Source organism: Enhydra lutris, unplaced genomic scaffold, assembly GCF_002288905.1.
Source record: "Enhydra lutris kenyoni isolate GAN:26980312 unplaced genomic scaffold, ASM228890v2 scaffoldscaffold15, whole genome shotgun sequence".
Classification (NCBI taxonomy): domain Eukaryota; kingdom Metazoa; phylum Chordata; class Mammalia; order Carnivora; family Mustelidae; genus Enhydra; species Enhydra lutris.
Genome location: NW_019154099.1, coordinates 59,867,091 through 59,881,122, shown reverse-complemented (window position 1 = coordinate 59,881,122; position 14,032 = coordinate 59,867,091). Strand labels below are relative to the sequence as shown.

General features: G+C 41.9%; 1 protein-coding gene across 1 annotated transcript in view; it reads right to left on the bottom strand.

The window, feature by feature from the left end:
- The window catches only part of LOC111147014 (myosin XVI), a 471,268-nt gene that overhangs the window by 246,949 nt on the left and 210,287 nt on the right, over window positions 1-14,032 (bottom strand). The window contains exon 16 of the mRNA XM_022502858.1: window positions 6,577-6,724. Within this exon, the coding sequence (XP_022358566.1) occupies window positions 6,577-6,724 (148 nt within the window). The remainder of the gene's footprint in view (window positions 1-6,576; window positions 6,725-14,032) is intronic.

Sequence of the window (14,032 nt, the reverse complement as noted above, 5' to 3'; positions counted from 1 at the left end):
ACCCCATCCGCGACACGGGGAAATCGGTTACGACCTTCCATAATTATCAGGAGCAGACAAAGAGAAAGATCTGTGGAAAGTGTTCAGTCAGTGATGGCTTTTGTTAGTTTTGGAAGTATCACAGTGGCAACCATAAGGGTACCATCAATTAAAAAAAAATATGTCACCATGTAACACCCGTCAAGTCTTCAAGCAAAATCTGAAATTTTGAGGTATACTCAGACAACAAAATTCTCATAGACAAGCTACTTAATAATATTGCGGATTGGTGAATCATAATGTTTGGGGCTTTTTAAAGATTTTTTTAAATTTATTTTATTTTAGAGAGTGAGCCCAAGTGGGGGAGGGGTAATGGGAGAGGGAGAGAGAGAGCCTCAAGCAGAGCCCTGAGCCCAGCGCAGGCCTTGATCCCACGACCCCGAGATCACGACCCGACCGGAAACCAAGAGTCAGATGCTCAAACAGCTGAGCCATCCGGCTGCCCTTCATAGTACTGTTTTAACTTTTAACCCCCAAAACTATCTGGGGGGGGACGTGCATAAAACAAATTATATGGCAAAGCCTTACCGTTTTCGCTTGCAGGCCCCGAGGTACGTCTGCACTACTCATGGTCTTGCATAGGGTAGCTATTTGGAGCAGCTAGTTAGGAAACCCCGCAGCTCCTCCACGGGGCAGAGCTCTGCCTGGGGCTCCTTACGCCTGGGGCCTGACTCTGGGGCGGCCCCTCCTCCAGGGCAGCTGCAGCATCACAGAGTCAAGGGAACAGGCTTCGCGCGGCTCCTTCCCGTGCCCGGATCCCCCGTCTGCCTCTGCCGTTAAACAGCTCTCGTCCTCCACCCTTTCCCCTTGATGCCGGGGCCCGAGTTGGCCTGCCAAGGTGGCCTCTCGGGAGACAGAAAAGAAGAGCTTTGCGGGGGTGGGATTATGGACATTGGGGAGGGTATGTGCTATGGTGAGTGCTGTGAAGTGTGTAAACCAGGCGATTCACAGACCTGTACCCCTGGGGATAAAAATATATTATACGTTTATAAAAAAATAAAATTTAAAAAAATTAAAAAAAAAAAAAAAAAAAAAGAAGAGCTTTAGCTTCCTCTCCAGGGTTCCTGGAACGTGGAAGCGAGGGCTGCGTGCGTGACCTTCTTCTCCATGCTGGGAAACACGCAAATAAACAGGTGTGGGAGAGAGAGGGGGGCAGAGGCTGAGAGAGGAGGTAGTTATGCCCGAGGGAACACCGGTCTCTTCTCTTCCAGTGAGTTAGGCCACCCTTCCATCTCCTCTTCTTCTTTTCTTTTCTTGTTTCTTTCTTAAACGTGTCGGTGTTGGGGATCTGACGCTCACGAGGAGTTCTAGTGAGCAGCACGTTTGAGGTCGCACATACCCAACTCTTCGTCCACTAGACTTACGAGCTAAATGTCTTTGATTCAGCCACATATCCGTGCTTCAGACTTACTGTTAAAACAATTTAGAATACTTTCCCACAGGGTTCTGAACACTAAAGAGGGAGAGCAAGGTGCCTGATAACCGTGTGGTTTTTGGTTTGTTTGTGTGTTTGTTTGTCTTCCCCTCTCTCTCCCCTTCTGGGTACCTATCATTCAAGAATAAAAAGAAGGAAGGAGCCCCTGTCCTCGACTCCGTGCTACTGGCTTTCCACAAGTGGAGTTTACCTGACCATTCCCAGAGGTGACCTGACCCTTTCTACATTCCCCATATTATAACCTTCTGCTAAGATAATGCAATCTCTTATGGCTGAAAATTTTCATTATGCTACCTGACAAAGAAGTAACCCCAAATTGCTTTCTAAGGTAGAGGCAACAAAGTCTACAATGTCCTAAGTTAGTTTTGCTTAACTTATTTTAAATTTTAAAAAAAACGTACACAAACACTGACCTTGTGCTTTCACTTGTATTTTCCTTAACGATGTCCTTGACACAAAGTTGCAAAGGCAGCGCTTGCCAATTTATAGGCAACACTGCCCTGAACACAATACAGGGTTAAGTCTAGAGTCAGTAGGACCTGGACTCAAATCTGGCTCCTGGCTGACCTGTGTGTCTTCATGGCAGGGTCTATCCCATGTGGATGTGGTCCTGTACCCTCTGCTCAGTTCCAGGTGGGAATTCAAAGGCACAAGGAAGATGACACTAGGACAAGGTCTAGAACATGACTGGTGCTGCTCCTTAAGCTGTATGTACTACAGGGGTGATTACTACTAAGATAACTAATAATAGGGGTACCTGGGTGGCTCAGTCAGTTAATCGTCTGCCCTTGGTTCAGGTCATGGTTCCCGGGTCCTGGGATCAAGCCCTGCATCGGGCTCCCTGCTCAAGCGGAGAGTCTGCTTCTCCCTCTCCCCCTGCTCGTTATCTCTCCTGTCTCCCTCTCCCACTAACACTCTCTCTCTCTCTCAAATAAATAAATAAAATCTTTTTTTAAAAAAGGTAACTAATGGGGCGCCTGGGTGGCTCAGTGGGTTAAGCCGCTGCCTTCGGCTCAGGTCATGATCTCAGGGTCCTGGGATCGAGTCCCGCATCGGGCTCTCTGCTCAGCAGGGAGCCTGCTTCCCTCCCTCTCTCTCTGCCTGCCTCTCTGTCTACTTGTGATCTCTCTCTGTCAAAGAAATAAAATCTTAAAAAAAAAAAAGGTAACTAATAATAGAGTACAGTAGAAATCAATTTTGGTTCCTCTTATCTTGAAACTTTGTGTTGGGAGTGCCTTCAAGATTTGCTTGCCCAAACTATGTGGCCAAATAAATCTTTTACTGTATCGCAAAACCCAGAAGAGTCATCCTCAAAGAATATTTAAGATGACCCTCACCTATGTTTTAATCATGCGAGACTTTCTCAGAGGAAGTTAAATGTGCATAATAAATCCTTAGCCAAAAAAAAAAAAAAAATGAACCCTCCCTGAGAGTTCATTGCCACAGCGTCTCCTATGACAGGTGTACTCTCAGGCAGTAATCACAAGTTCAAATACTCGATGAGTCAGAGTTTCCTTTCACTAACACACAGGGTTAGGAACAGGTCACACTCTCTGAGTCAACGGCTGCTTTCAGCTTATAATTCAAAATCTGACCTTTTCTGAAAATGCTACTACGAAACATCACAATCCCTTCCATCGCTCATCAGTAGGAGGGAAGATTAGGAATAACTGGTCTGCATTTCAGAAGCCCAGCTGATCTGGGACTAAACCCATAAAAGCTATTTCAAGGAGGTTGAAGATCAGCAATTAATGACTCTTTCTAACTTTGATTAAAGCTCCATTCTCATGAACACCAACTATATTTATTCTGTACAAAGGAATTTGAAATAGAACTTGAAAAACAAACAGCCAGGAAAAGAAGTAAATCATAGGAGGAACCATAAATAAAAAAGAAACCTTTCTTCCCCCCCTCCCGACCCTGTGGAGAGTGCGCCATCTAGTGGGAATTCCTGATAAACGCAATCTTATTTCCACGGCTTCCCATGCGAAGACTTATTTTCCTTGTCACCATTGTTGTTGTTTTAACAATCTGTATGGGAGGATCCTTATGTAGAGTGTTATAAATACTGTTCCCGTGCAGCTCAGCTCTAGCACCTCACGTCTGTACCATGTACGTCCCCCAGTTAAGCAAGAGAGCTATCTGCTCTAGGTACCCTTCCAACTCCACAAGCCGCAGAGTATTTTTAGGTGCATTTTTCACTGAAATAAACCTCCATAAATTTTCATGTGAGACTTTGAAAACTTTTAGCTCCAAAAACAGAGTCAAAGTTTAAAAAAAAAAAAAAAACACTTTTGTAGCTTTAACTCTAAAGCGTCATCTCCAATGTTTCCTTCCCCTTGGAGTTCAACGAGGTGAGCGCGGAAGATGGACCCGGAGCCTGCCACCAGCTCCCCGTCACTGCTACATGTGCTTTTCATGTGTCCTGCAGAGGATGAGCGGCTCTTAACGGAGAGGACAAAAGGTGCATCTGGAGGAAGCAGGCTCGCAAGTCTTTGCAGCATCTGCCTTAAGACTCAACATACTTCATGGACATCACCGCACGAGTTGCCCTGTGGCGTGGGCATTGATAAAGAAAGGCATGTTCCGACGGTCTATTTAACAGAGACAGCCACACCTTTTTAAAGAAAATCAGATCAGTAGATGTGACGGTAGCAACAGTCCTCTTCACAACAATATGTGTCCAGACGGTGATCTTTCCCAGATATACTGAATGCTGACTTTAAGGAGGAAACTCAGAAGGGCCACTGATTTGGGAAGAGTTAAAAAGGTAGCAACTTGAGATTCATACTGCTGACTGCAAATAAGCCAAATGATTTAAAAAATTATGGTCCTTAAGGCACATCCTTACCCAATAAAGATTAGACCCCAACCCCAACTCATCTATCAGACAAATACAAACTCCTCGAGACTTGTCAGCACACTGTAAAGAGTGAGAAGACGCACACAACACAACCAGCATGATTTATAATGCCTTGTAACTTGCAAAACAGCTTGTTTTATTATGAAAGGACATGATGCCTGTGAAATTCTCATACAAATGTTCCAATTGATATTTTTATGAATCTGGGGTTGTGGTGTTTATTTTTTATTGAGGAATGTTGTTTTGTTCCCATTAGATATTTAGAATACATTTTAATAAAATAACCTCTTTGTTCAAGGGACTTGAATGATTCATGGTTTTCTGAGCTCTTTCCTGTTGGAGCTTCTCACAAAGCAACCCCTGACTGTTTGACTTTCTAAACAGCCCGAGTGATTCCAAACTCTCTTTAGCAAAGAGAGATGAATGCTAGAACTGGACCTTAAGAAAGAAAAGCTTGTTTTCTCCCCCACGCTCACACACTTGGAGTGATGGGTCCAAACCTCAGAACCAGAAGTTCAACTGTTCTTTGCCTGGAAGATTAGACTCTGGTCCTTTACTCTTCAGGGGTCTGCGTCGAAATACTAAGTGCACGTGTGCAAATACACACAGACACACTCCCTAAACCAATTATCTGCTATCGACATGGAGTTCTTGCTTGGAAGCAAGATTCAGAACACAGAAATCCACCAGATGTTTCTCCCTCGAGCCTCCTCTTGAACCCCTGACCCAGGGGTTCCGATCTGATGCTTTTCCTCCCAGGGAGAACGTCTCCCACTGGAGATGCTCTGTGTAGTGAAACAAGGGCCAATTCCAGGGACTGGGTTTGTAGCGCAGCTGTTAGAGGCCATATTCCTTTGGCACAAGCTTCTTTATAGTTCTGGGTTTGATTTCCTCCTTTATGAGACGAGAGGATTTGATTTAAAAAAAAAAATTTCTGGTGCCCTAGGAACTTCAAATTTCCATTTCTTTTTTTCTTTGTTTTCTTTTTTTTTAAAATGACTTTCATTTCTTTTTTTGTTTTCTTTTTTTTTAAATGACTTTTAACTGAGCTCCCATGCTCCAGTACTGGTGTTTTTTCTTCTGAATTTCTGTTGTTTGGGAGCAGAATAGACCCCCGAAGTCCTTCGCTTTAAATAAGACACAAATTTGATAAGGTCTTAACCTCTTGACTACTCTTCCCCATTCAACATGATACACTGTACCTACACTCCTGGATATAATACCTTCAGAGAAATGGGATGGGAGTAGTTTAGAATGTCATGGTGAGTTAGGAAATGGCAAATTCATCCTTTTGCCTGGCCCTGTGCCCCACCGGCAGTCCCACATCACAGCAGTGGCCACCATGCAGGCCTCCCCGTTGCCCCTCCACCCCGTTCCAGGAGCTCAGCACCCTTGAGATCCCATTGCCCCTCAAAACCCCTCACCTCTCACATTGGCATCTCTACTCTGCAGCCCCATAAACTTCTCTACCTTGACGTCTTAACCAGCAAGACCCATTCTCCACCCAGCCACAGATCTACCAGGGAGCTCAGGTCAGTGCGCCCAGCTCCCTCTAGCTCCAGTCTCGCACCTACTTTTCTCCTAAATGGGGCTGACTCTCCTCACTGTGTCCTTCTCCTTCTGATCCAAATCTGGACCCATCTTCTTGGGGAGATGCATCGGGTAGGGCAGGTGGCAGAAACACACAGGACGCAAAGGCATTCCACAGCTCACCCCCTTCACGACTTCCTCCCCCCCAATCCCATCCCATGACCAATGCACCTGCATCTGAGCCAATGCTTTCTGCCTCCGGAGCAGAAAATGAGCTCTCCAGTTTATGCGTGTGGTGTGTCTTCATCCTTCATGCAATTTCATCGGTTACTAATGAATAACGATTGCCAAATAATACTTCCCATTATTTCAAGACTACCAAAGGTTAGGAATGCATAACTCACATTCTATCCAAAATACCCGAAGGAATATAAAAGTTTATAATGCACTAATCATTTAAATCTGATTTGACAACTAGGAAAACAGAAATGTAACTTCATACACCCACACAGACACCTACTCAAGCCCCAGCATTCAGTAATACACTGTTACGATCTTGTTACACCAAAGGTTGTAACCTAACAGTACCCAATTATTTCCTTTGACTCACCACTTCTTCTCCAAAAAATAAGAAGAAAATTTAAGACTGCTAAAATGACATCACAACCTGAAGACAGAATTACTACATAGAAAACATGCAGTCACTTACCGGTGTGCACGTAAATTACTCAGGTGAAGTCCGTATTTTTCTTCAGCAGATAGCCCATCCATCAACAAGTAGAAAATGAGGAAATTGCTCTGGCCAAGCGGCTGTGAAACCAATCTGGATTTCTCGAGCATGTATGTATAAATTCTGGCTGGTTAAAGAAAAAATAAAAAGTGATCCCATTAAATGGCATTACTAGTTCCATTTCCATACATTTACACAAACTAATTAATTGCAAGAGATAATAAAACAGCCATTTTCAAACATAGGACTTTTGAAAAATATCTTTAGGCTCTATTTTTTAGAGCAGTTTTTAGGGTTGCAGAAAAATTTAGCAGAGAATCCTGAGAGGCTCCAATGTACCCGGTCTCTCCTTGCCAATGCACGGTTTCCCCTTTAGCGACATCTTGCATGAGTGCAGTAAATTTGTGAAAACTGAGGACCCAACACTGTTATGTCATTATTAACCAGAGTCTGTAAAAGTATGTTGGTGCTCCCTCTTTGCGTTGTACACTCCATGGGTTTTAAGAAATCCGTAATACCACATGTCCAATACAGACTTATTTCGTTGCCCTAGAAATCCCAGGCTCCACTATTCTCCCTCCCTCCCTCCCTAACTCCGGACGCCCACTGCTCCTCTTCCATGTCTCCGTCAATTTGCCTTTCCCAGAACGTCGTGCATTTAGAATCATGCAGCATGTGAACTGTGCAGGTTGTCATCATTTCTGTTTCTTTCACTCAAGAATATGTATTTAAGGTCTTCTTTGTCTTTTCACAGCTTGATCGTTTACGTCTGTAGTCCATCATATGCGCACACTATGGCTCATTTATCTCCTCACCTATTAAAGGACATCCTGGTTGCTTACAGTTTTTGCAATTATGAATAAAGCTGCTATAAACATTTGTGTCCACATGATGTGTGGACATAAGTTTTCCACTCAGTTGGGTAAATACCACGGCATGTGATTCCTGGATCGTATGGGAAGACTATGTTTAGCTTTGTAAATACCACCCAACTGTCTTCCGAAGTAGCCGCACCATTTTGCATCCCCACCAGCAATTAACCAGGGTTCCTGTTGCTCCACGTCCTCTGGCCAGTAATTAGTGTCGTATGTGATATTTCAAATATTCGTACGAAATATTTCAAATACTCTAATATTTTTGCAGTGGTATTTCCTTTTTGTTCTAACTCTCATTTCCTAGATTGCTTATAATGGGGACCAGCTTTTCACACGCTTATTTATGTTCCGTTTGTGTATCTTCTTTGGTGAGGCGTCTAGACATTTTGACCATTTTTTTTAAAGTGGGCTGTTTGTTTTCCTGTTGCTGAGTACTAAGAGCTCATCGCAACTTTGGGCTAACAGTCCCTTATCTGTTGTGTTTTTGCCAATATTTTCTTCTTACCTGTGGTTCATCATTTCATTCTCTTCACAGTGTCCTGCACAGAACAGTTGTTTTTAACTTTAATAAAGTCCAGCTTACCAATCATTCCTTTCATGGGTTGTGTTTTTAGTGTATATTGAAAAGTGATTGCCAAACACAAGGTCCCCTAACAAAAATTTATCTTATATTATCTTTTAAGAAGTTTTACAGTTTTGTTTTTGCAGTTAGATTTATGATCCATTTCGAGTCATCTTCTTCTTCTTTTTTTTTTTTTTTGGCATGTGAATGTTGTGCGGTTCTCGCATAAACTGTTGAAATGATCATCATTTCTCCATTGAATTACCTTTGTTCCTTTGTTAAAGACCAGTTAACTACATTATGTGGGTCTGTTTCTGGGCTCTCTGTTCTGTCCCATTGTTCTAACGTCTGTTCTTTCACCAGCTCCGCACTGTCCTGATCCCGACAATTTTAGAGTAAATCTTGAAGCTGGGTAGCACCAGCCCTTCAACTTTGTTCTCCTCTTTAAATTGAAGTTGTGTTGCCTATTCTGGATCTTTTAATTCTCCATATAAACGTTATATCAATATCCACAAAGTAATCTGCTGGGATTTCTATTAGGATCTTGTTGAACTTATAGATCAAATTGAGAAAAATGGATATCTTAACAATATGGAGCTTTCCTATCCATGAACATTGAATATTTCTCCCTCTGTTTAGATCTTCTTTGATTTTTTTTAACAAGAGTTTTATAGTTTTCCTTATAAAGATCTTATAAATATTTTGTTAGATTTGTACCTAAATAGTTCATTTTTTGGTGGTGGTGGAAATAATACGTTTTTAATGTCAAATTCTAATCATTCATTGCTGATATATAGGAAAGAAATTGACTTTTGCATATTAATCATGTATCCTGAATTGCTGGCTTACTAGTTCTAGGACATTTTTGTTGTTGTGATTCTTTCCAAATTTCTACAGAGATAATCATGTCATCTTTGAACAAAGACAGTTTTATTTCTTTCTTCCCAATCTGTATATATACATATATTTTTCTTGTCTTACTGCATTAGCTAGGACTTCTAGTACAATGCTGAAAACAAGTGGTGAGAGGGACAGTCTTACCTTGTTCTTGACCCAACATGGAACTTTTGTGTGCAAACATAATCTGACACAAAACATGTCCTTGGGTATAACAACAAAGGCACCCAAAAAAGTTTTAGAATTTTCTTCGTTTTGTGTAATTTGAAAGCACAAAGTCATACAGATAATGGAATATATATATGATATACATATATATATTTATAAAATATTCTGCTGTAGACCCCAGCAAGTATTACTGTTGACCAGATCAGAAGTGTATAGGGCCACATTATAGAAGGACCAAAACATAGACAATAGTTTCTCACTGTTGCAAACACTGGAAGCAACCCACTGCAGGAAAGGCAAACATGACTTGAATCTATGCAGACGCAATTTAATATATAGAAGGTATATTAGGAAAATTTCAAGACCTATACTGAAATCATATAAAGGAGCCAAGTTATGGCTTCTAGCCTGATGGTAGATAATGAAACAGATGCTTTGATAATAAGGTTTGTATCCCAACTAAGGAATAAGACAGATGATGTGTTTATTTAGTTTTTAAAAGATTTTATTTATTTATTTAAGAGAGAGATAATGAGAGAGAAGGAGAGCATGAGAAGGGGGAGAGGGTTAGAAGGAGAAGCAGACTCCCTGGTAAGTACAGAGCCCAGTGAAGGACTCAATCCTGGGACTCCAGAATCATGACCTGATCCAAAGGCTGTCACTTAACCAACTGAGTCCCCCAGGTGCCTGGTGACATGTTTGTAAAGTATCACATGCTCAGGGTCAACAGTGTCTAGCCATCTTGTGGTTTTTGTGAACTCACATACCCTGTAGCAGAACACCTAAATTCATTATTTGAGGTTTTCATCTTTAAACATTACAAAAATACAAACAAAAATAACCCATGTCATGAGAACATGTTGTTGACCTTTTATTTCATAGAAGCTGAACAATGACAAAAGGATAAAGGATGGGAATCACAAGCCTGATTTTGCTTCCAAGATAGACTAGCAAGACAGAAATTACTGTCAATCAACACTTATGGTTAAATGTTTGACAGGCTGAAAATTCTAGTTTTTCTGGAGTATTTTTTTAACTTGTAAAACAGTAAATGATTAAGCATTCCAATTTCAAATGCAACTGTGAATTACTGTAGTTTCCCACTCTGAAGTAAGGATCCATGGTCAATAAATAAATAATTTTTGATCAAAAGGTGGCAGTTCCTTGGAAGTCAAATGGACAAAATTATACCCTACATTTGAACTAGAAACGTCACCTTGTATAATGAGTCTGCCAATAATTATTCTAGAGTCCTGCCTTCAAAAGCAAAAATGTGAGGTCTCCCAGTGTTGGTTTTATATAGCAAATCTACTGGAAAAAATGGAACCACTATTATGTGCTTCCCTCTGATAAAATTCATTAAGTGATCAGTTCAGCCCGTCATAATGATTATCAGTGCCAAAAGAACCCAAAAAACCCAAAACCTCAAAATTAATAGTATTAAGAAAAGTTGTCTTACTAAAAACCTTTTAGAAAAGTTGTTGTAAGTGCATAAACAAAGTCTCTTTCAAAATAATCCCTTTAATTAGTTGCCCAAAGGTGATGCTAAAATTAGAAGGGGGTATTATAGTTTCTTTCCCATCTCTCCTTGAGTATGAAATCAGGTGAGAATTTCAAGGAGAGGTCTTAATTACTACACTTTTTTTCCTCTCTTTTTTTCTTTCTTAAGCAAATTATTTGCTGAAAACATTTTCCATGTAGCATTAATAACATAAACCCTGTTCAAGGGAATGTTTTCTAAAATCACATTGGAAATAAACTGCAATGGTTGTTCCTACACACTATTTTTCAGCCCTCATCCACGGAAGTACTGAGAGGGAATGGAGAGCTGAACAGTTGTCTCCTGACCATCATGCTCTGTATTCAGAGAAAAGGCTGATCCCACGCCCATTTGTCCCAGCCAAAATCCAAGCTTCCTTTAGAACAGCGTTCAAAACTAATCAAATTCCACATCATAGAGTGACTTCAATACCTTTAATCTAAATTCAAAAGCAGTGTAATTAGTAATCATCCCAGTCAGCTCATCTCCTGCAGTGAATAAAATTGCTGTGGGTTAGCGGGATTCTGATCAGTAGGATTTTGAAAAAAAAAAAAAAACTTAAAGGAGCTTTTAGCTAGAAGAAAACACAAAACAACCAAAAATTCAAATTTCTGTGAGACTCTAATATTCTTCCAAATGGAGAAAATGCCAGCCTTTCTGCTGTATCTGAAATGACACTGAAATAAAGGAAGGAAAATGATAGGTACGGAGTTAAGGACGTTTGATTCGTTCATGTAAATGTCCACACAGAAGGAAAAGGCTAACTGGTTTTGTTTTTTTTTGTTTTTTTTTTTTACTTCTCAAGACCTCCTGTATGCCTTAAAAGATGTCTTATTTCAGGAATATTCCTGACTAGAAATCGATCTGTGATCCTCTATCTTTCTGGAAATCTACAGATGAGTATGCTGCTCAGAAAGTTCTGGCACTGTAAAGACGTACATGTTTGCAGATTATATAGGACATAATATGCAGTAAAAGTATCTTATAGACATATTAATTTTTCTTCAATTATAAAAGAAAATGGAAGAAATAAATCTCTTCTCCTTCAAGAAAGACAAATACCTACCCTTATGGCCCTTCCCTTTGCCTTCCAGAAATTTCCAGCACTCACTGTCACTGCCTCACTCTTCTACTTATAAATCATGACCAGTTGGGATCTCTTCCCAGAGCCCCATCATGTCTTCAATTAGAAGTCACCCAAAAGCACACTGTTGCTTAATTAATATATCCAAATATTCTCTCTTTCACTCTTATATATTTCTTTTGACTTCATTATCCCAGACTAACACAAGGGGTCGTATGAAGGAAGGTGCCTCAAGGAGAATCCCAACGGTGACTCCTGGTCCTGAATCTGACATTGCCAATCTCCACCTTCCCTGAACTTCGATGTCCCCTCACTAATGTGGGGATGGAGAGACAGAAAGGGCCCAGGCTTCTTCTGGCCTCCAAGAGGAAGGGACCACCATTCAATGCACTCGCGTGACCAGGCCCTGAGCTGGGGTGTTCGGATGTTGGCCTCCTTTAAATTCTGTCATCAGCCTTTTCATGTTGAAACCCAACTGGCTTATCGCCACTAAAAGATGATGCTCCTCAAAGGAGATGAGATGAATGAAAGCACTGTGGAACTTCTAAAAAATGTCCAATTGAGAGTACAAAACTAAGGATAACTGATGATGCTAATAATGGAGATGAAGACGATTATCTAAAAATACCCACAAGCAAAAGCCCTAATAGATTTTCCATCCCATGTGCTGTAACCGTAAGCTTAAGTTTCCTAAGTAGATAACATAGCCCTGGCATATGCACTGGGAGGCATTTCTGATTGTTAGTAAATTTCAGTTTCCGCTTAAACAGATGGGGCATCCTCAGGCACAGGTGAGTCAGAAGCCCAGTACCCTCCCTTCCCACATGCGGGCTCTGCGCCCGCCTCCCTCCGCAGACCTTCCACACACGGCCACTTTACCAATCCCCACGGAACAGAGGGGCACTAAGGATGCATAATATGGTTCTATTCTTGCCATATACAGTCTGTTATTACGAAGAGGAATTGGCTCTAATTAAAAAAAAAAAAAAAGCCCAGAGTTCAATAATGATAGCTTTCCTGATCTATTTACACTCTCAATAATTTGTGTTCTTTATGGACATGAGTGATTCCATGATGGCTTTACACAATTTCCTCCCTGACGTGAAGAATGGTGGCCTCATCATACTGACGCTTCACATGCATTCCTTAGCCTTATTGATCCTACAAATACTTAGCAAGGCCTCGCTCTACTCTGCACGGGGCAGACCGGATCTGCACCACCAACGGGCTTATACCCCAATAGGAGACACAGACAGCAACTGACCCAACAAATCATGAGAAGGACACTTCTGGATTTTGACAAGTGCTATAGAAGAAATAAGTAAGGAGACAGATCTGGGGATCCAGGGTCACCTTCGAATGAGTTTGGGGAAGAATGAGAGGTTTCTCTGAAGAAGTGACCTGCACTGAACCCAGGACAGTGAGAGTTGCCTGTCCTTTCCAGGAGAAGACATAAGCCTCCTCCAGGCAGCGGAGAGAGAAAACCAAGCCTTGGCCTCATGTAAGCAAGGAACTTAAGTCTGGTGAGGCTGGAGAACATGGACCAGGTGGAGCGGGGGGACAGGGGAGGTCGGGGAGGACACAGGCACAGGGGGCTGTGAGGGCTGCAGTGTGAAAGAACAGGGAACTGGTCCTGGGCTTGACATATTGATGAAGGTGGCGAAGGGCTCTGTGGATTGAGAGGGGGAATAGTTGAGGCATAATCATAGCCTGACAGCAGTGGCTGATTTCCATTTCTACAGAGCTACAAAGCATGCTATCTTCTTAATTAACATTCATGAATGTAAATGAGGCAGTGACTTAGGAAAAAGAACTAGTCTGAACACCACAAAATGGGCTCAGTTTGGAGGGAAGGGTGTTCCAAACAAGGCTAAATTCACAAAACATGGGAACACAGGACCTCAGGAGGGCCTTCAAGGCCACAGGAGCCAGAGCAGAAGGGCTTCTCCTCAGCTCACTGAACCAGAGGACATTCTGACTGGTGAGCCGGCCAAGGGCTCCAATGCAGGAAAACTGGGCAGTAGCGCCGGGTCCAGAGACACAGCCAGGAATCCCAAGGGGGGTGTCAGAAATAGGGTGAATGTCCACAATGTCCACAATCGCCCAACTGTGGAAGGAGCCGAGATGCCCTTCAACAGATGAATGGATAAAGGAGATGTGGTGCATCCGTACAATGGAGGATGATTCAGCCATCAGAAGAGAGGAGTATCCAGCATTTGCATCGATGTGGATGGCACTGGAGGGGATGATGCTGAGAGCAGCAAGTTAAGAAGAGAAAGACAAGTATCATGTGGTTTCTCTCATACGTG